The following is a 21,282-nucleotide window of genomic DNA, read 5'->3' as shown; positions in this document are numbered from 1 at the left end:
TTCAAAATATTTGTAGTGTCAATATTCCAATTCGCGGTTGATCTCATTTTCGAACACTTTAAAACGTCTGCGTAAATTTTTTTACTATTTTGTTCTACCGACTGTTACACCGAGTGTCCCTTTCCAAGTGTCCCTTCAAAAGATTATTTCTCGAAAGCGACTCTTTGTCTACGTTCCTTCTCAATAAACGCATCGTTCGATATTCGATTTGTTACAGGTACAAATAACAGGTACAGACACCTGCAATACTTAAAGCAACCCTTCCGTGGTAAAATCGACCAACTGGATTTTTTCCAATTTATTATTCATAGTCTTCAGCTTTCGTGTCTTTCTTGAAGAAAGCAAGTACAGGTAGCGTTTATATTCATATTTGTACAAATAATATGGTTACAAATGATACGTGACAACATACATTGTCCTCGACGATGTCTACTAATATCTACACTGCTAGACTTATAGCCATTTAAATATTCTACATTGTCATAAATAAAAAACATAGTTTTCTAGGCAATCTCACGAAACTGATACTCTTACTAAGGAAAAAATTCATATGTTTTTAAATAGATTCAGTATAGAAAAGAAAAAGAAAAGAAAGGCTTTATGTAGAACAATTGTAATGGGGAAAATAAGAATTATGATGTTAAACTACGTTATCATTTTCTTATAATTTGTTTGTTACATCTTAAATAATGTAATAAAGAAAACACTTTTTGCAGTATACTATTGTTAATAATTTATAAAGTATACTTCCAGGGCTTTCAATTTTTCAAGAAACGGAGAAAACTACTCTGACAGCTATAAATAAGAAACAACATTTTTTGGTGATTATATATATTATGTTGATGATTGTCTAGTTGTAAAATTATGCGTTTTACGCGGTTTATTACAATGTAATATATAGACGTACAAACGTTTGAGCTTTAATCATGATATATTCTTATCTAATGTTTGGCAAAATATGTCAATCAGTATTGTACGCAGACACATAGAATTATTCACGTATACAAGATTGAAGAAAATTAAAAAAAGATAATGTTGCTTTACAACATATCGGTCATAATTTATAATCGTGTGCCAGCAATATCAATTTTACACATTTATCATCACTCTAAGGACGGAGAGGTAGGAGCCTGTAGCTTTCAAAATCTCTTTAAATGAAAATAAATTCATCCGTAGAAATTTTCCGGCGGTTGTCAGATGAGGCGTTTTTCCTCGATACATTACCATAGGTAACTTTTTCATTATCTTTACATCAAAATTGTACCATGGACTGTCGTAAACACTGTATCCGATCCTTCCAGTTACATATTCTAACTGATCACCAGCATAGCAATAGAGATACAGTTGCACCAACATTGTCAGGATCAAGACAATATGTTTTATTGCTGCAACATTATCATTTAATTTCAACGATATTATCAATTGCATACCTAAAATAAGAATTTAAATTATAACAGATACAAAGTATTTTTATTAAAATGTCTATAATCTTGATATATCAAATTAGCATTTTATTTATAATTTTTAAAGTAGCTGAAACTTGAATTGTATTTAAAAAATTAACAAAAAATTGATAGATAATTGAAGTTTAATAAATATTACAATAAACAATTATAACGTCATATCAGAATAAAATGTCTTAAATTGTAATAAAAATATTAAATTATTTAAAATGCTTATTATTTGTAAAGCCATTAATAAAAATAATGACATAAAATATAATTATTTTTGCAAGAATGTCATTGTATTTTGTCTTGTATGATGTGCAAAATAAAAAATCTATAATTTAAAGGACCATAGAAATAAAATACCTTCCACACAAAGCAGCAATACGCTCATTGACACTTGCGCGAATATAGCCATGTTGAAAGAGTATTCGAAACTGTCAGCCAGTCTTATCAAATGGCAATGTCTACCAATTAACATTCGTATCTTGTTTTTGCAGGTTTGCTCGTCCGCTTTAATGCCTGCAAAGTCCATTTGCAGTATTTCGAACTGCCCACATAAGTGCATCGCGAGACCAAAGAAGAAACCGTCGTTTCCGCAATGCGAAGTGGCGTTGACGAAAATCTGTGCTACTTGTAGCAGCAGGACGCAACTGTAAGCTGTCGTTGATAATGACCCGAAAACGCAGTAGGTTGCTAAGAAATACGTCGTCACTACAGTGTCATTATCATTTGTCGTGGAGACATTTAGCCAGGGTAACAAGCTATCAAAGGGTATGGCCATGAAGAGGAATGAAACACCCGATGCGTAGCCCAGATATAACATCGTCAAGGACACGACTCTGCCGATATGGGTATACCTCATCATGATTTCTCGTTGTCGCGTGTCCCAGGACATCGACCAATCATTAATCACGGAAGTCACCAGGACGTAAGTGTTCCTCCATGAGAGGCGAATGACGAGAAGCTTAGAGAGACTGACGATAGACGAGAGATCCATTAGAAAAGCCTCCATCATGTCCTCGGTACCAAGGCACTGCCAGTATGCTTCCAAAGACAGGCTGACGATAGTACTGATCTAATAGCAAAAAATATTGCGTATCAATTTCTTTATTTTTTATTACTAACATTAAATGTTTGAATGTTCTTTTATTTAAAAAAAATCACATTTCAGAGACAAAGTGAAAATATAATTAATATATTTTTAGATAGATATATTTATATATTTTCTTAATTTTAATTCCAATTTATTAAGTGTGTATAAATAACTATTTTTGTAATATTTATTTATACCTGGATCACAATAGCTAAGGCACATCGTGCGATAGATTTAAACTCTCCTGCATCCAAAGGCCAAACTCCAATTATACTAAGAACTTTTTCATAAACATTTAGTGCATAATGAGATTCGTCGTTCCAGTTTCTTATTTTCTTCATTATTAAGTTGAAATATGTATATGCCTTCTTTCTAAGAATTAATTAAAAAATCTAAGCCTACACATGCACTTATGTTCCATATAGATCCGAGAAACAGAAGACTAATAATTATAATTAAACTTTATCGATTTCAATGAAACTTGAGAAAATTACAAAGTATATTCCTGAGAACATAATGGTACTGCTACTTGGAGATAGATGGGCAATTTTCTTCAAAATTAATTAAATTTAATAGCCATTAGTAAATCATAGAGTTTATAACAATGTTTACACTCGAATATGTACACTGCATAATGAATATAATAATATGGTTTTTAATTCAGATACAAACTTAAACTCCACTGTCAATTAATTTATTTTTTATTATATAATATAATATTATATTACATAAATAATTATTGATATAAAATAAATTATTTTTGCCTATAAATTAAGAGGCAGTTACCATGTCTGTGTCACAAATATTCGAGCAAGCACTATAATAAACTGTATTAATAATCTACTCTCTCTCTCTAATGACTATACATTTAAATTAATTTTGAAGTGTCTCAGAAACAATTGACAATCTACTCTAAATAAAGTATTGTTATGTTTATAAGCATCTTGTAATATTACCAATTTTTCCTTGTCAATTAAATCAATTAAGCAAGCTGTTTTATTAAGTTAATATCGAAACACAGCAACATTAAAGAAATGCGATGCATGTACGATGACAAATGCATTATTGATATTCATGCAAATACATTAAAATACACTTTAACAATAAAAAAATCAAATGTATTTCATTCAATACTGATTTAATGAAGAATCAGTACTGACTTGACTTCAGTTGCACCCAATTATCACGCACAAGTCGAACGAAATCATTGACATCCGTTTTTCTTCCTAACGATTCGATTTTTTTTACTGTGCGTTTACCAAGCTCCAAACTTACTATGAAGGCGCGCGGTGAGTAGAGCCATCTCACTACCCATGCCATCGAGGGCGAAGCGTTCTCCTTTGATCTTTTATTCACGCGAGAAACGGCTTTGCGCCGCGCGGAAACAGAAACGGCACAACGAAATCACATGTTTCTATACGATGCGTCGCTTTGTTGTCGAGAACTGTTTTGCGAGCTTTTGAATTTTTACTGATTACAGCCCCTTGAAAATGTCTTTGCGCGAATATGCAACACAGTACAATCACGCGTCTCTTTCATCGTGGTAAGAAACATAAAAGAAAATATGAAAATTAATAGTCAATTCTTATGTTGCAGTCCCGCGACTGAAATCGAAACATATATGTATGTATCTACAGTGTACGATTTCGTTTACCATAAAACGTTAGTCTATCTTTTTGTGTCATTAAAGCTACTGAAAGGGGAAATGGAAAAGACAAGGGATATAAAATATCATGTATTGCTGAAGAGGAACTAGACATTTTTATCAAAACGTTATCTTCCATGATATCTCTACAAAACAGTTCCATAGATATCTCTAAAATTTAAATACAATTAAAAATTTCATTCTACATCTCAAACTGAATTATAATCTTCATGAAAGCTTAATTGGCGCGAGAGGAAGCGAGAGTATCGCGCAATTTCAACAACTAAATAAATATATATCATTTATCCATCTAACATAACACGCAGGACCGAAAGATACGACGCTGTGGATTTTAAAATATCTTTAAATGTGATCATGTTCATGACGATAAATTTTCCAGCGGTCAATTGATGAGGGATACTAGCTCGCATTATAATAATGTGAAAATTCTTGGCTATACTAGCCGGCAGCTCGTACCAGTCGCAATCGTAAGTAGCGTGGGACAAAGCGGCACTTTTCATCTCCAAATAATCACCGGCGAACGTGTAGAACGATAATTGGATCAGCATAAGAAGTAAAACACAAACGCTGTGTATAATCATAGGTAGATCGCCAAGAGGTAACGATGCGATTAACATGTAACCTAAAAAATATCAAAACATTAAATATATGCATGTTTTTAATAAATAATAAATATTACAAGATATTACGAGTATCATAAAAATGTGAAATCTAAAACACGTTGACATTTTTATCGTTCATACTTCTTTAGTCTTATATTAAATTTATAATTATAATCAATTAACCAATTGTTTCTTTTAATTCATTAATCCAAATTTATCAGTCTGTTAAAAAATTCATTTTTTTATATCGTGTTATCTTATAATTTAAATTAAAAAGTAACATTATAATCAAGAACTTCGTTTTAGAACAACTTTGTAAACTAATTTTTATTTATAGAGGTATATTACCATCTATACACATGAGAGTACTGGTAACGAACAGATACACCAAAATGCTCGCATTAAATGACTCTTCCATGCACTCGGCCAGCCGGATAAGCTGACAATGCCTTTGGACCGCCGCGGTTATCATGCGACGTGCGTTACTAACTTGGAATTCGGACAATTCGATACCTAAGGCATCAAATTGAGCACAGAGATGCATGGCTAGTCCGAAGAAGAAACTAGTGGTACCGAAGGTTACTACACAAGTGGTAAACATTTGCATCGCTTGAACGATCATAAACGCCTGATGCGATGATGCGCTCCGAAAAACACAGGACTGACTTCCTTCTTGATGGCTCACGTTCACACCGCTGATCTCGTCATCATCAGGGTGTTTCGCGGTGATTGCTGATATCGCCATAGCGATATAAACACCCATTATGATACCCACCAAAATGAAAGTAAGCACTGTCACGCGCGTCGACATAGTCGCGTATTTCTTTATGACCCAACGAACTTTTTTATCCTTCGGCATTGTCCTATCGTCCATCATGGAAGTGATTATTTCGAGTAATTCTTCTCGATGCATACGAGGTATGATCAACCTTGTAAGGGCTAACGCGGCGGCGGCACCCGGTGTCACCCAGTCAAAAGATTTCTTCGCGCCATTACAGTGTAGATAAATTTCGGTGAAATAGACGCACAACGGAATCGCCTAGAAAATAAAGAAGTTTAATCTATTGTCACGTACGGTAGAGGAAAATCGCCAATGACGACATAAGTTTTCTAATGCGGATCTTATTTCTTCTTTATTTCTCGAAAATAAAACTCGACTTTATTAAACACTTGTAGAAACATAATCTGCTAAGATAATTAAAAGAGTAAAATCTTGATGAAAATCAATTTTTACACAATACATTATGTATTAAAAAAAGATAACTTATCCGACATTATATCTTTTCACGAATAAAGTGGTATGCTGCTATTGGTAATCTTCCTCTAATAATTCATTAAGACAGGAGCACCATTTATTATGCATTTTTAGAAAGGTCACTTCAGGTCATAAAAATATATTCTTTAAAAGAGAGAGAAAGAAAGAGAGAATAACAGCTATAACAATAAAATTTATTTGACTTTTTAAGACTATTATTTAATAAATCTATAAAATTAATCATTTTCTTATTGACTTATATAATAAAAATAGTAGAGACAAATTTACAAATTATGAATATAAAGTTTGTGAAATCTTTTTGCTTTTATTAACATTTTAACTTTGCCAAAATTATACAATCATAAATATTAAAAGAATCATGTAAAATGCCGAATAATTATACTTAACATAAAAATTATACAAGTTTCTGATAATATTTATTAAGAACAAATCGCATATATTAAAAATATTATAGTGGTGTACAGAAATGCATAATAAGATATTTAAATGCAGCAAATTAACATAAATAAATTAAATTACAATTTTTAATTATATTAAAATATTTGTCATTAATTATCATATCAAAATAATATCAATATGGTATTAAAATTTCTAAAAAAAAAAAAAAATGCTCTATATAACAGTACTTACTTCCAAAAATACGGCGATAATCCATCTGAGATCCATAAAGATGTTTCTTTCTCTCACAGGCCAGATGCCTACACAACTGAGAGCAAATCTATGCACCGACAACGTCACAGTAATGTCTCTATGGAAGAACATTCCGAATTCGAGGACTTCTGTCGCAAATACACAATCGTCAGATTAAGATGCAGCACACTGAAGTATTCGTAACTTCTTTTCAAAGATACCGCCGTATTTAGCCTTTTATTCACGTACGACCGTCTCTAGTCGCGCTGATTTGTCGCGAAGCATCGCGGAATAGGGCGAGGAGTTCTTTTCTTGAAAAAAGTCGCACGCACTATGAATATCGCAATCTACAAAACCGCTATTGTGAAGTACACGATGAAGCGGAGCGCAAATATTATATTGATCGCAAGTCTCCTTTTCTCTTGTAAAAATTTTGTATAAATATTTAAAACTTAAAATCTTCTGTCTCTCATAAAAGATACACTTAGATATACCTGTATTACAATGTTAGGAAGAAACTTGAATTTCCTCTCTAATTTCTTATTTATGAATCGCGAATCCAAACCGTATATTACACTTCGAAGTAAAATAAAGATATTGAAAAACGATATATTTGCTGTAATATACAATTTATTTAAATTTTCTTTAATTATAAGCATGTACAGCATTTGCTATTTTAGTGCTTTAATATTAAACATTAAATTATAGCTTTATGTACGTTGTACAAAGTTCCATTACATTAATGAGTGAACCGTGCATATTTCATATCGTATTTTCGTCTTATGGAAGGAGACGTTAGTTATACGTGGTAGTCTTTTGCGGCTTTAAAAAACCTCATATTGGTCCCGTTACCCCTAAAATATTAGAAGTTTTTTTATTGTCACTTAAAGAATCACAATTGGTCCTCGGGCGGAGCAAACAGGATGGAATATTAACGAGTTATAATAGCTGGTTACTCAAAAATTGGCATGAAGTCACAGTTTGTAACCGGTTGTGAACGTCCCTTCTCTCTTTTTCCTCTCTCTTTCTCTCTCCCTCTCTCTCTCTTTCTCTCATCATCAGGAATCTCTTCGCTTACATCAACACGCAGTGCACAGAGATGACCTTGGTACCGGGAGATGAAGAGGCCGGTGTACCTTCATCGGGCGCGCGTGTTCCCTAATCCTTCGCGGGGTCATCGACTGTCCGCCGAAAGAGGCTTTTGTGTGTATCTGTATCGAAGCCGGTTTCACCACGCAGCAGTTGCTTCTTGAAGCGGCAGTTATTCGAATCTGTTACAGCGACTTTACGGTAAGGGAACGGGACGGGATATTTTTCTTATCTCTCCGAGAGATGAGACTTCTTTATTCCCCCATCGTGCATCCGGAATTACTCCACTTAGCTCGTAAGATATTTCGTTGGACTCCAGAAAGGAAGTACATTGCGCAGCTGTAATTTACATACCGCGACCTGGATAAAAACTGGCAAAGCTAGCTCGATCTCGATAACGGTAATTTTCACTGCCGCATTTCCAAACAGTTCATTCATTGCAATTGGCATCATTGACGGGGTATCGTTGATTAGATCGTTCACTGTGTTGCGCGGAGCTGTAATGCCTGCATCTGATGGGAATATCAGATGTTTAGCTAACGTTAATAGACTGTATTGTATACTTTCAGCTGTCACACATAAGAGCCACCTTATTATAGTTATAAATATTAAAATCTGTATATGCTGGATACAATGTACAATCGTTATATTTCATATTAATATTAAAACATTTAAATGCCGAGGAAATAAATATATTCGTAGAAATTAATAGAAATTAATAAATTCTCCAATTATCTTACAGCATTAACTAAAATATTACTATATTGCAAGGCAAATTCATCTATTTAAACACATCGTAACTTGTAATTGCAAAATTTACTTATCTAAACTTTCGACGGTGAACAAATTTGCAAATTAAATTTTCTATATGTTTATTTGCCAAAAAAAAAAGAATAATTTTATATAATAATCACTGCAAAATTTATTACTAAAAATAAAATTAATAAAAAAATATTAATTTTATTTATAAACTTTATTTATTACTAAAAAATTATTAATCTAATTTGTAGGACTGTCGCGCAGAGCTATTCGAGATTTAAATGCATGATACATACATATGCTACATCGTTAAGAAAAAAAAACCATTTAAACGTGGGCCCCAGAATGCATCGCAGATTTCGGAGCAGAGAGACGCGAGAATTCGCGCAAAAGTGCGAATAACATTCCGTCGTAATGCGGGGAATCTGCATCGAGTCAAAAGCGTGTTGGCGGTGCATTGTAGTGCCGGCTTCTACGCTCCAAAGTCAGGGGACTTGCTCAGGTAGGTAAGTACCGTTCGACGGGCTACGTCTGACGCCAGTCACGCCACAGCCTTCGTCGTGTCAGGTGCACGGGCTCCTGAGGAACCGTACACGCGCATAGCTCGCTCGACCAGAGCCCGTAGATTTTCCATTGGTTTTAAAAAGGTACGTGGAAAAAAAAAAGAACAAAATTGTTACACACGAAATTTTCGTTATCGTGATCACGGTATCTTTGTCCCGGCTGAAAGCGATCTTTCAACCCGGAACCCTCCCTCCTCCCTTTCCAAGAGCGCTTGGATTCTTAACATGCTTGGAGGTTTACGTGTCTGCGAGTTGGTGGGTTTGACGTGATGAAAGTCATAAAAGTAGATCATCCGAATGTGAAAATACAAAGAGTGCCTGATTGAAATTTCGTGTTTTAGGGAAACTTATATTGGTAGAGCTTTATTCAAATACAAGCGTGGCAGTGGAATTGAGCAAAATTATGGCAAATACGAAATGTTTCGTTTGTCTTAATTATTTTTCCTGTTTATTGCATTTTAATTATGTTTCCTATATTTTATATACAAGAAATTATATCCTATTTCTTAATTATATCTTATTTCTATACTTTTCTCTTTTAATCAAATGCGTAACTCGCGCTTACAAAAAGCGTTTTATTGAAAAATATCTCGCATTACAACAGCCAATCTTAATTGACAAAAATGTTACAACATTTTTGCATTTGCACAACAATTATACTTTCGTAGCAATTGGCACAGTACGCGCTCGTCACGTCCTCATTGCGGTACACAGAGCATGTAGTGCCGTTAAAAGGAATTAATTGTGGACATTCCGCGAATCAACCCTCCGTTGATCCGACCTTTTGCGAGGAACACGCGAAATTCTTCCGCCATAAATAACGTAACGGCAATTTGAGCTTCAATGATCGCATCGCCTTTCCACATTGGCAACACCATCGAACACGCTCTACTTGACTGCGACTACCGTTGCTGCTGGCGCGGCCACGCGAATTTTTCAACCGGCAATTCCGACGCGCGCGCGCACGCCGCCACGCGTGTAATTGCAATCTATGAGGGATTCGTTTGTCTTGCTGATCACCTTAGCAAAGGTTTACGAGCTGACCGATTATTTACGAGATGTTAAGTAACTGTTCCGCTGGCTCGATGATTATGCGTAAGAGAAAGGCTCACGTGCTTGAACTTGAACTAACACATGGTCCGGAGTATTGGAATGTAAAAGCATTGCATTTAAGTGCATGTGCATCTTTGTGTGCATCTATATATATTTTTTTCACTTAGATATATATATATATATATATATATATATATTTATAAAATTAATGTATAATAATTGAGATTATATCCAGAAATTAAATTATCCGATAAAATTCTGAAAAAGATAAATTAACATAATTTAAAATGCATAAAATATAGTTTCTATTATTAGTTTCTTTATAAATAAGAAAAAGATCGTTTTATCGTTAGCAAAAATAAAATATAATTAATAGAAAATAGCGTCATTTGTCAGAGAATAGTTTGTTTGTAAAATTCAATTAAATAATCGGCAATATGACAATGTTGACAAAATGTATCACAAGGAAACTCATATAAAATTTTTAATGCTTTTTAAGTTATTTATCGCTGTTACGATAATATGCAAAAGTATGCCTGTAAGCTTAGTCATCCAAGGTCTTCCCTTATCGATACAATGATAACAAGTCACTGTACCTGTATTTTCAAAATAACCGTTTAACTTCTTTTACTAAAAATATCGACCAATTATAAATATAAGTATAATTGTAAACTAGACGTAGCGATTTCGTGCAATTATATGCGATTGTGTATATCAGAATATATTTCAGTGACTTTATAACAAATTAAAACAATTCCTTTAGTCAAATTTTCAAATATTTATTATTTTTATATTGCAATATTTATATCAATATGTTACTAATTTTTTAATGTAAAATTAATAATTCATAATTATACATGATATAAAATGCATATGAAAAATGCGGAAGCGAAAATTCAATATGAAAAAAGGAAACGACCGATAACATTCATTTCTTACGTAAAAAGATAATTTTCGATAAATAACAGAATACTTATAATTAACATAATGTGTCATATAGACTAATATCAATTACTTGCCAATTACTTTAACTTTCAAGGCCATATTATTTAATAAAAATGTCTAATATGTTTAAAATGATAAAAAGGTGATTATGTAGTATACCTCAGACCATTGTTTGTATGAAATTATACCGTTATAATCATGGTCATCGTTATTGCAATAATTTACACGGAACATCTTTCGGCAAGGTTTGTCATAAATGTGCCGTCGTAATTTTGAAAGCAGGTTACTTCAGAAGCAACAATATTATGCCGTTAAATCGCTGACGTCCGCTTATTAATAATCCACTTATTGTACAGAAAAAAAAAATGCGCAACTGTATGATTTTAATTCCTCGAATAAGGCGGTCACTGCTTCTTCTACTTGATCACGTGCCGCGCGTGCGACGACATTGCAAAAATTCCGCATGCGCTTTCCCTCTCGACAATCTGAGAACGAGGTGGCTTCCGTGTTCCTTACTTTTATATTCTTGCTTTTATACTTCTCAAAGTACAGTTACAAAATATGGCAAACAACGAGCTTAAATAAAAATGTCGCAACTTCCACGTACACTTTCTTTACAGCATTTTACAAGAGAATACGTGGCATTTTGTTATATTCATCGAAAACTTCCTATCGTGTCCAGTGATAAGATTACATATTCTGACACACTTTCCTACATAGTTCGTAGAATAATTCAACTGAAAAGCGTAATTAAATGATATCCGGTATTATTGTTTGTGACTCTTATATAAGTATTTAAAATTATTTAAAACTTAAATTACGAAAGATATTAAGATAACACACTGTGCAGAAAATTAAAAAGTCCCATATTTTAGATTATAGCCTTCGTAACAATAGTATATATTATTTCAGGTCACAAGTAAGCAGTTCATATGATTTATAATTAATTTCTTGCTTTCACTTCCATTTATCAAGGTTACGCAATATTAAGACGTTTGTCAGGAAATGTGACAGTTCGGCTCCTTATTCTTTCGATCTGCCATTCACGACTTCGACGCGTTGGAGTAACGATGACTAACAGTTCATACCGTTAGGCCGAATCGTTATTCCAGCTGGAGAATGTCAATTTCATGCGGTTTACGGTACTCAAATTGCGCGTTAGTATACACCAGCATTGCGCCAATCATTTATCGTTATTGTTTTCGTTTATGACGTTGTTACAATTGTGTCCGTCACTAGAAACGAATTAAAATTATGTTAGTAAGTTAAACAAGAGCTCAGATTTTCCTTGCCTTTAGCTGATCTAATTAATTTATTTCTTCCAAATTCCTCTGTATTCTAAAAAAATTATATAAAAATATTAATAAATTATTAAAAAGAATAAAATATGTAAAATTAACTTACCAAATTACAAGATTTATATTTCTTAAATACAGTTAAAAGTAGATTTACGCTTAAAAGGATTAGTAGGCTTTAAGCTTAAAAGTTTTTATTTAACACGCAAATGTGATGTAAAATATAACTCCATTTTAATTTTCATTTATTTATTCCGGGTCTTTTACGCGCTGACTCAACGCTTTCGTCATTAGCGCTTTCGTACGTCTTGCAAAAATATGCGCATAAATAATACACTAACACTGACAAAACAGTTAAAAGAAAAACGGTATCCAAGTTGCTACGAGCCGAAACGCTTCCGGTATTTGTCCACGTTTGAGGTCCTCACGACAACGACCTCGCGGAAAGCTTCTTCTCCTAAAAATAACTCGACCAGATTCCGAATCCAATAAGGTCAACGACTCGTGTCGAGGATCTCTGTTTTTGATCACGAGTGAGACTTCGTTGTAATTGCACATCATTAAATTGCAGAGAAATGCAATTGTGGCGTCGAGTCCCCGATGATTACTCAGCAGAAATATCATCAGATAGTCGCGCTAACCAAATGTTGTGTTACAGAAACGGAAGGATGTGGTGGTCGAGGACGTTGCTCCTATTAGTACTAATCGGGCTGGCGGGCTCTGAAAAGAATAACGAGGATGATGCATCTAACGTCTTCATCGAGGAAGCTAAAAATCTCTTTTCCCAGAACTCGCTCGACGATATGGCCCAGACGTTTTCACAATCCGGCAAGAAAGTATGACGAAAACTCATGTACTCTTCAGGAAATTATCTAATTCAACTTGGATTTATTTCATCTATCATATTCACGATCATTCTCAATTGGTATCGTTTTCATTCCACCTCAACACGAAACTCATAATGTTCATAAGTATTCAAAGTAGAAATTTTATTTAAAACTTTCTTTTAAATTCACTCTGTTTAAAAAAATTGAAAAAAAAAATAAAAAATACTCACAAGTATTGAACTCTCATCAGTATACTGAACTCGAAGATTCAGATTTTAATGAAACTTGGCATAAATGTAGAGAGGATGAATACATGAATTTAGAAATTTTAGTTGGTGCCCAAAAACAGTTTGAAAGAGTGAAACCACCCTTCAAAGTTGAGACGATTTTTGCGGTTTTTCGATATATTTCGTAAATTAAACAAAATATAAAAAATATTGTAAAAATTCGATATTTTCCGCAATGGTCAGCCTATTGCAGAAATTAATTTTTACAACACTCTGCGTAACTTTTTTTTTATTTGGCAAATCACTTTGTTTTCAATTAATTTTTTTAAGCAGGGTATTTTAATTTCTAAAACACGAACAGATACAAACATTCAGATATAAAAAGTGAAAAATTAATAGATTCACGACATGATGTTCGATAAAAAATCTTCGACGGACGGTGTTGGCCAGATCATCTCCGGGATCAGTAATTTGATAGGAGGAGGAGGGGGAGGAGGAGAAAATAATCAAGGCTTCGACATATCAATGGTGGGTTCACTTCTGAGCGCCTTAAATTCTGGTAAAAGATCGGATGGGAAGGAGGAATCCGGCATAGACTGGGGCAGCATAATTAACATGGGTAGCATGTTCTTGCAACAAAATGCGAACAGCGAGATGGCATTGGGTCTCGTGCCAATGCTTCTAGACGCCCTGGGTCATGGAATGAACGATGCCGATGCCGGGCATAAAGATCATTCGGGGCATTCCTGGTTCTTGCCGCCGGTACTGGAAAATATTCACATCGTGTGGGAGCACTTCAGGTAGTACACGATAAAAAACGTAATAATATTATAAATATTAATGTTGCTGTTATAAAATGAAGAATTTTTGGCTTCAACATTTTTCTTGCTGAAAACAAACTCTCTTGCTTAAATTGAAATCAAATATGATAATTAAATCTTAAACAAAAAATAAAACATTAAAAGATATTAAAAATAATATTTTTAACTAAATATTTTATCGACATCCAGTTTTTTGCTGTAAGAGAGAAATTTATCTTTTATTTTAGTAATTCGGAACTCGCGCACGCATTATGGAAGACGAGCGGTCTGTCGTCAATAATTGCTAATATGATGGACGAGAAAGGCAACATCCTGTGGGAAAAGATCCTGGACAGTTTTGAACATCCTGCTATACGTCGAAGGTGGATTAAATCGCTCACGAATTTTATGGCCGAATGGATTTCCCACGTTTCCGATCCGATGAATCAGCAGCGTTACCTCACAACCGCGCAATTCGTCGGTAACAGCTTTCTAAAAGCTCAGGGATTCCCCAAATCAATGATGTTTGATGCCACGAAACCAGCGGAAAGTATCTCCAGGTTAATATGGTGATGTTTAATTTTATAATTTCCTTTTTTTCTACGAATGCCCAGCTAACGTGAAATTTCTTACTCAGATTAACAAACGGGATGGCGAAGAAGTACCTGAACATGAACATCGAAAGCTCAGTATATGTAAAACCAGCGGTGGCGTATTTCCAGGAATTAGTAGGTTTGGCCTCTGAGAAAGGATTCATCGTGTCCCGAATAAATGCACGAGAACTAAGCAACAGACTAAGCGATGTTATTAATAATGATTTAATCGGCCCCATTCTCAAGGTTATTGCCATCTCTTTAATATAATAAATTGCATAGAGATATGCATTATTTTTTTTTAATTTCTTAAAAGTTAAATGTTTTACTGCAGATAGTTTTTGAAAATTAGTATACCATAGAAGTTTAAAGGAACGTAATTTTTTTATACAATTCGTATTGATTTTAAATTTGTATTAATTAAATTCCTGATAATTTTTTTCAAATATTATCTGTTTCTAGGCGTATCGAGCGTACAAATGGGCAACGAAAGTGCCACATTGTGCTAGTCAAATCTTATGTACCATAAATGAGAAGAGCCAGCATCAAGAGGTCAGTGGCAATATAATGGACGAGATATTTACACGCGTGCGCAGTTCACTATTGAGGGTAGCAAGTTTCCCTGCAGCTTGGGCAGTCAGTAATAAGTTAGGAACTCAATTCTGGCCCCTCTATGGAGCCATCATGGAGCAAAACGGATGCATCGTGAGTAAACTATAATTAATAAGAAAATTTTATTTTATATAATCTAAACTCTAAAGTAAAATAAAGTTAGTTTAAATTACAACAAATTTTTGTGACTAACTTTAATTAAGATAAGTGAGACAGATAAAAAGAGAATATTCTTGCGGGAGATAATTAATAGAGATCTTTGATAATAAAAATATCTGTATTTGTTCCGTTGGTTATTCGCGTTATTCCAATTATAAATAATAAAACGACTTAACCTGAAGTTTATTTCTCATTTTACTTTTCAGAGCAAATATCCAGCAGATTGCACTGCTTTTCACGAAGAGGAGATCCGAGTGACTACTACAGAAAATATTCACAGCGAACTTTGAGTTTAGCTTGATAGTGATCTGTGAAAGATATTGATTGATGAGTCGCTTCTACGATTAGAGGAGACGTAGCGCAAAGCCGCGTTCTATTCTATCGTATTTATTGCATGAAGAATAAAATGAGTTTAACAAATTTATGTTGATGATTGCGGCGGAGTTGATTTGATAGAAGCGACTAAACTATTAAAGAATGTCTCTACATTTTCTTTGCATGTACAAAGGTGTTATAAAGTACCAATTTTTAATATTAAACAAAATGTAACCAGAGACAAAAAACGCTTAAAGTATACCGTGAAAATATCATCTAGAAAATATCTAATATGGTTTGATTCAAATGTTTTTGGATCTTTGTATCATTTATAAATAAGTGCGCGCAGTGCTCAAGAATTAAGGTTCTCAAAAGAAGCATATGATGTATGCAAAAGGCTTCCAATTTGTTTGCCTTTTTAAACAAATAATTATATTTTTAGAGATAAGGATTACATTTAAAGTATTGCATTAAGTTTAATGCTTCTCTTAATAACATTAAAAATAAAATCAATACTTTTTAATAATTTGTTTAATTATATTTTTCTTTTTTCTTTTTATAAAACAAATTGGCGTCATAATTTTATCATCTTACGCGCACGTATTATTTTTTATATTATATAATGCTTTAATTATTGCAAACTGCAATGATCTCATTCGTGCGGTTAAGATAATAAATTATACGATATGTTTTAAAGAAGAAACAATTTTTATATCATAAATAGTAATATAAAAAATAATCTCAAATGTATCGAAAATAACTGTGCCAATGTGACAAATTTATGAATTAACATATTACGAGATAAAATTAAACCTCTTAGCTATGAAAAATGTATATTTTTATATTGAAATGTTATTAAGAGGAATTTATAAAATATTGGAAATTAATTATCAATATCATTTGGATCTAATAACCACGCATCATGCAAAAATAATATCGTAACCGTAAAAACATCCTAAATAGTACAGATTTTTATTATCTCGAATACAAAGCTGTTAAACCAACAGCATTATTTAAATTACAAATTCTTTTATTTGCTTATATAGTATATATTCGTCGATTTAGAATCTAAATTTTAGATAAATGGAAGTGCAATCATGGATACTTCGTGCATGCTGCACATTTTAGCGCGTCTCTCCGCGATTTTTCTTCGCAAGCGCAATAATATGTGGTGCTCAAATCTCTATATTACGTATAAATATAAATATTGTATTAATAATTGTATTTATATAAATTACATATCGTGTCTTTTTCCTCTTGTTCCACATTTATTACTTTTCACTAGATAAATCTATAAAAATTTAATCTATTCTAAAGTTACAGTTAAAACAGCAAGAAGGCACGTTAATTTGCAGTATATATTTTATGAACTCGCTATTACAGATTCTTTTTTATGCGAAAAATAGAATTTTTTAAATCCAAAATGGACGGAAGTCTGATAATTGGATACATTCGATATGACAACGAGTTCGTAGAAATCTACGTTTGATATTCGTATGTTCATGTCGAATCCACAAACAACAATGTTTTTAATAACTTTTTGTAAATAGTAGTTAAAGGATAAATAAAAATTATATGTGTGAAATGTACAATAAAGATGGTGTAAGCTTGTTCCTTTCGTGCGCCCTAATGTGGCATAAACTCTAGTAACAAAATATATTGGCAGTATATTGGCTAATATTGGCTAAATATTAGTTACATTGGGAATGCATTGGCCAATGTTTTCCCAATGTTTCTCAATAGAACGCCAATATTGATCACAAAATATTGGCTTTAAATTAGAATGCAATTAATATCCAATATGAAAAATCGATTAGCTCAATATTACCTCGATGTTGAACCAATATTTATGCTTAAACAAATTGACTAAATAAGATAAAGCGTCCACTTTACAATATTGGACCAATATTAAAAATACATTGTTTTTATATTACTTTCCAATATTGTGCCAATATTTTTTGCTACTAGGGAACGTTTCTCGACTTTCCTAGCGTGCTTATTCCACATTATTTCCTCTTAATATTTTTGCATGCCCACTCTAAACCTTCCTGAAAATATAAAAAAATATTTTTCTAAAAATACAAATTAATATACAAATATAAATTATTAATAATACAAAGTTATAAATTTAAATTTTCAATTCTAAAATCATTTAACTTTACAGAAGTCAAAATATTTCACATTTTAAAATTTGAGAAAGTAAAAGAATATTTCTCCAATGTACCTTCACGCCCTTGCCTTCGACAGCGATGCATGATTGTATTTGCCAATCACGATCTTTAATATTATGTAAACCGAGTCCCTCTGCTATTTCAGCTGCTGTTACGGCATGTCCCAAGTCTTGTTTATTCGCATATACTAATAATGGCACACCACGTAACTTTTCTTCTAGTAAAAGTTCTGATAATTCCAGTCCTGTTTCTTCTAGCCTTTTGATATCCGCACTATCAACGACGTAAATCTGTTGCCCCCATAAACATTACAAAACTTCAATTTTTATCTACAAAGAAAGGTAGGGGGAAAGAGAGAGAGTGAGTGTGTGTGTGTGTGTGTTTAAAATCAGCACAAATCTTTAGATTATTTCTAATTAAATACAAAAATATAATAGATACTATTTGCTTAATCATAATTAACTTGTAACGTTTATCAAATAAAACTGACAAGGATAAAAAAAATTGAAATATTTTTTTATTTAAACTGTAACACGTAACTTTAATTTCAGCAATAAATAAAATAGCTTTATAATTATCATTTGTAGAATTTTGCACTTAATTCTTGTTTCAATATCTATATAAATAAAAATGTAAATGTTTGTTTCTCATCTAAGATCTCCGTAAGTTTTTCACCGATTGCTTTGAAATTTTGACACAACGTTGCATTCGTAACTGGTAGTGTTCTTATGGGGTCTGATTTTGGAAATATCGTGTTTCAAAAATGATGGCCATAATTTAAGTGCAAAACATAGTTTTTCATTAATATTATTGAAATTTTGACACATTGAGACGGGGAGAGACCGGGAGAGACGGGGAGAGACGGGGAGAGACCAGGAGAGATGGGGAGAGACGAGGAAAGACCGGGAGAGACAAGTAGAAACAGGAAGAGACGGGGAGAAACCAGGAGAGACGGGGAGAAACCAGGAGAGACGGGGAGAGACCGAGAGAGGCGAAGAATGTTTCTATTGTGTTTAAATTAAGGTAATAAGAAAAATAAAGATGGCTGTTATTTTATTGAAAAAAAGGAACTTATTTAAAACAGTCTTTTGAATGGATTTCTAAATCCATGACAGCTTTTAGAAAAAAAAAGTGAAAAGTACGTGAATGAATGAATATTAGATTTATTAAAGATAGATAAATGCTTATTCAAAAATAAAATAAAAAGAGCAACAGTAAAGCAAGGCTCTTAAACAACGAAGGCAAAGAAAATTTGAAAAAAACGTAGCATAAGAATAGAGAGCCACAGCAACGCGTGGCAGGGCATATCTAGTATATGTATATAATTTTTAAATTAAATTTTAAAAGTTTAAAAATAATGAACTTACAAGTACGTCCGTATTCTCAAAATAATTTCTCCAATAAGGTCGAATTTTTCTAGCTCCACCAATATCCCAAACATTCAATTTAAAACCTTCGCTCTGGACACTTTTTATATTAAAACCTTGTGTTGGAGTCACCTTAAAAAAATTAATTTATTTATCATATTTTGCAATTTATTTATTACATATTTATTATACTTTATATGATGTGTGTGTGTGTGTGTGTGTGTGTGTGTGTGTGTGTGTGTGTGTGTGTGTGTGTGTGTGTGTGTGTGTGTGTGTGTGTGTGTGTGTGTGTGTGTGTGTGTGTCAGATGCTAAATATATTTTGTTAATTTTTATTAAACATTTAAAAACTTTTTAAAATCAAGTTTGATGAAAACTAAAAAAGAAAACTTATATATACCTGCGTGATGTCTTCGCTTGCCAAAGATTTCAAGATTGTTGTTTTTCCGGCATTATCCAGACCCAACAATAACAATCGCAACTCTTTATCAGGATTTGATCGTAATTTCCGTAAAATAGCAAGCAGACCCTGACATTTGAAATATCAATTATTTACAATTAATTGCAATATTGTGTAAAAATTAAAATAGCTTTATAACTTAAATACTTAAAAAATGCTGTTATTTTCTAATATTAATAATATTAATTATATTTATAATTATATTAATAAAATTTAAATTAAGATATAAAAAAGAAAGTTTTTTGCGTTATAATTATTAATTATATTATAAAATTTAATATAGTAATAATTTAGAAAGTTTTTATTATAGAATATTTTTTAAAAATAATAATGCTAATGTATGTTTTTATCAAATTATTCAGTTTATGTTTATATTATTTTATTATATTATTAAAAAACAGGAATTTTTTGCATTGTGAAAAAATATTGGTACATGTCAATTATTTGCACTTAATTGTAGTGTTGTGTGAAAATCACAGTAGCTAGAAATATTTTAAAATTTGTTCGCAATCAGTATGTACAATTTTAAGAATATAATTCCCTTTTCCTAGTTAGATGTATACGAGTTATTACGATGAGGATATAATTCGCAACGTCATATTCAGTATACAGAAATAATACGAATGAAGTGTACAGAGAGTGAATTTTTGTTCCATAACAGATAAAAAAATTGTTTATTTTATTTAAAGAAGTGTGTTTTGCAGTTCATAACTTTCTATACGCTTAATGTAAGCGTTTAATATAAATTTTTTATGCTGCAACAAAAATCTTGGCAGGTTATGTTTCGATTACTTCATGCATTCAAGAGTGTATCGGGCAGTGATGGGAAGGAAAGAAAAAGTGCATAATATATATATTGTGCATTTGCATTTAATTCATGTGACACTTTTTACCATCTTCTTGTCGATATATATTTCAGGTACTGGACGAAGACACGTTAACGATCTACTGTGTTATTTCGACGCTTCCAATTACATTATGTCAAAATGTTGTGTTGTTTTTCTGGTTTCCAAGGTAGACGGTGACATCTGCACATTCTAACTGATGTTACGTGCTGTTCAGCGTATCTGATACCATTTGGAGACACTACAGTTTAGTTACCACGTGATTATTTCTGTGTGAAACGACAGTAGATAAATAAATATACGTTACTGTTTTTATCTATATATTTTATTTATTTATTACTTTTGTAGATTTCTTTTGATAAAAAGTATTTTTTTTTTAAGTTAATATTGACATTACTTATTTAAATTTATTAGGTAATTTAGATAATTTATTAATATTTTATTTATTTATAATATTTAAATAATTTTATTTTAATAATTTTAATTAT

The 21,282-nt window shown here is 32.3% G+C and overlaps 5 protein-coding genes across 10 annotated transcripts in view; 2 read left to right on the top strand and 3 right to left on the bottom strand.

Moving 5' to 3' along the window:
* Positions 1–1,065: 1,065 nt before the first annotated feature.
* Positions 1,066–3,566, bottom strand: LOC105835827 (odorant receptor 22c). 2 transcript variants are annotated; one of them, XM_012679409.3, is made up of 3 exons: positions 2,739–3,566; positions 1,812–2,523; positions 1,066–1,430 (listed from the first exon to the last, which is right to left on the bottom strand). In XM_012679409.3, exons 1-3 carry the CDS (start codon positions 2,880–2,882, stop codon positions 1,090–1,092), a joined length of 1,197 nt encoding a protein of 398 aa, XP_012534863.1. In that variant the 5' UTR covers positions 2,883–3,566; the 3' UTR covers positions 1,066–1,089. The 2 variants fall into 2 exon arrangements, with proteins under 2 accessions (XP_012534863.1, XP_012534864.1); XM_012679410.3 differs by having other exon boundaries at positions 1,066–1,385.
* Positions 3,567–3,701: 135 nt separating this feature from the next.
* On the bottom strand, positions 3,702–6,282 carry LOC105835830. The gene is made up of 2 exons (XM_028192115.2): positions 5,158–6,282; positions 3,702–4,829 (listed from the first exon to the last, which is right to left on the bottom strand). Exons 1-2 carry the CDS (start codon positions 5,720–5,722, stop codon positions 4,489–4,491), a joined length of 906 nt encoding a protein of 301 aa, XP_028047916.1. The 5' UTR covers positions 5,723–6,282; the 3' UTR covers positions 3,702–4,488.
* LOC105835826 lies at positions 5,512–17,199 on the top strand. 4 transcript variants are annotated; one of them, XM_012679405.3, is made up of 9 exons: positions 5,512–5,594; positions 6,775–8,005; positions 8,815–9,069; positions 13,078–13,255; positions 13,873–14,273; positions 14,522–14,833; positions 14,911–15,112; positions 15,329–15,571; positions 15,844–17,199. In XM_012679405.3, the coding sequence occupies exons 3-9, from the start codon at positions 8,978–8,980 to the stop codon at positions 15,925–15,927; spliced, it is 1,512 nt and encodes a 503-aa protein (XP_012534859.1). In that variant the 5' UTR covers positions 5,512–5,594; positions 6,775–8,005; positions 8,815–8,977; the 3' UTR covers positions 15,928–17,199. The 4 variants fall into 4 exon arrangements, with proteins under 4 accessions (XP_012534859.1, XP_012534860.1, XP_012534861.1 ...); XM_012679406.3 differs by lacking the exons at positions 5,512–5,594; positions 6,775–8,005; positions 8,815–9,069 and adding an exon at positions 9,089–9,210; XM_012679407.3 differs by lacking the exons at positions 5,512–5,594; positions 6,775–8,005; positions 8,815–9,069 and adding an exon at positions 11,245–12,952.
* Positions 16,906–20,967, bottom strand: LOC114253743 (ADP-ribosylation factor-like protein 3). Its single transcript, XM_036286731.1, has 5 exons — positions 20,843–20,967; positions 19,890–20,018; positions 19,491–19,622; positions 18,177–18,413; positions 16,906–18,000 (listed from the first exon to the last, which is right to left on the bottom strand). The coding sequence occupies exons 1-5, from the start codon at positions 20,843–20,845 to the stop codon at positions 17,959–17,961; spliced, it is 543 nt and encodes a 180-aa protein (XP_036142624.1). The 5' UTR covers positions 20,846–20,967; the 3' UTR covers positions 16,906–17,958.
* Positions 20,968–21,282, top strand: part of LOC105835829 (PH, RCC1 and FYVE domains-containing protein 1) — a 1,905-nt gene continuing 1,590 nt past the window's right edge. Inside the window, exon 1 of one of the 2 annotated variants that reach the window (XM_012679414.3) lies at positions 20,968–21,040. The gene's annotated coding sequence lies outside the window, so the exon portion shown is untranslated. Of the gene's footprint in view, positions 21,054–21,282 lie in introns of both variants that reach the window. The other variant, XM_028192259.2, reaches the window with a different exon arrangement.

This window comes from Monomorium pharaonis, chromosome 1 (genome assembly GCF_013373865.1).
Source record: "Monomorium pharaonis isolate MP-MQ-018 chromosome 1, ASM1337386v2, whole genome shotgun sequence".
In the NCBI taxonomy this organism is placed as follows: Eukaryota; Metazoa; Arthropoda; class Insecta; order Hymenoptera; family Formicidae; genus Monomorium; species Monomorium pharaonis.
The sequence above is the reverse complement of the archived record's forward strand: the minus strand, read 5'-3'. Positions and strand labels throughout refer to the sequence as shown.

What these genes read in the sequence shown, in the direction of transcription:
- LOC114253743 (XM_036286731.1), bottom strand. An exon ending in TTGAGAATACGGACGTACTT is followed by an intron (nt 18,414 to 19,490) that starts GTAAGTTCATTA and finishes TGGGGGCAACAG; the next exon opens with ATTTACGTCGTTGATAGTGC. An exon ending in TCGAAGGCAAGGGCGTGAAG is followed by an intron (nt 18,001 to 18,176) that starts GTACATTGGAGA and finishes TTATATTTTCAG; the next exon opens with GAAGGTTTAGAGTGGGCATG.
- LOC105835826 (XM_012679405.3), top strand. Translation starts at nt 8,978, where the DNA reads ATGCGGGGAATCTGCATCGAGTCAAAAGCGTGTTGGCGGTGCATTGTA. An exon ending in CAGGGGACTTGCTCAGGTAG is followed by an intron (nt 9,070 to 13,077) that starts GTAAGTACCGTT and finishes GTTGTGTTACAG; the next exon opens with AAACGGAAGGATGTGGTGGT. An exon ending in TGGAGCAAAACGGATGCATC is followed by an intron (nt 15,572 to 15,843) that starts GTGAGTAAACTA and finishes TTTACTTTTCAG; the next exon opens with AGCAAATATCCAGCAGATTG.
- LOC105835830 (XM_028192115.2), bottom strand. Translation starts at nt 5,722, where the DNA reads ATGCATCGAGAAGAATTACTCGAAATAATCACTTCCATGATGGACGAT. An exon ending in TACTCTCATGTGTATAGATG is followed by an intron (nt 4,830 to 5,157) that starts GTAATATACCTC and finishes GATATTTTTTAG; the next exon opens with GTTACATGTTAATCGCATCG.
- LOC105835827 (XM_012679409.3), bottom strand. Translation starts at nt 2,882, where the DNA reads ATGAAGAAAATAAGAAACTGGAACGACGAATCTCATTATGCACTAAAT. An exon ending in CCTTAGCTATTGTGATCCAG is followed by an intron (nt 2,524 to 2,738) that starts GTATAAATAAAT and finishes TTTTGCTATTAG; the next exon opens with ATCAGTACTATCGTCAGCCT. An exon ending in ATTGCTGCTTTGTGTGGAAG is followed by an intron (nt 1,431 to 1,811) that starts GTATTTTATTTC and finishes TTCTTATTTTAG; the next exon opens with GTATGCAATTGATAATATCG.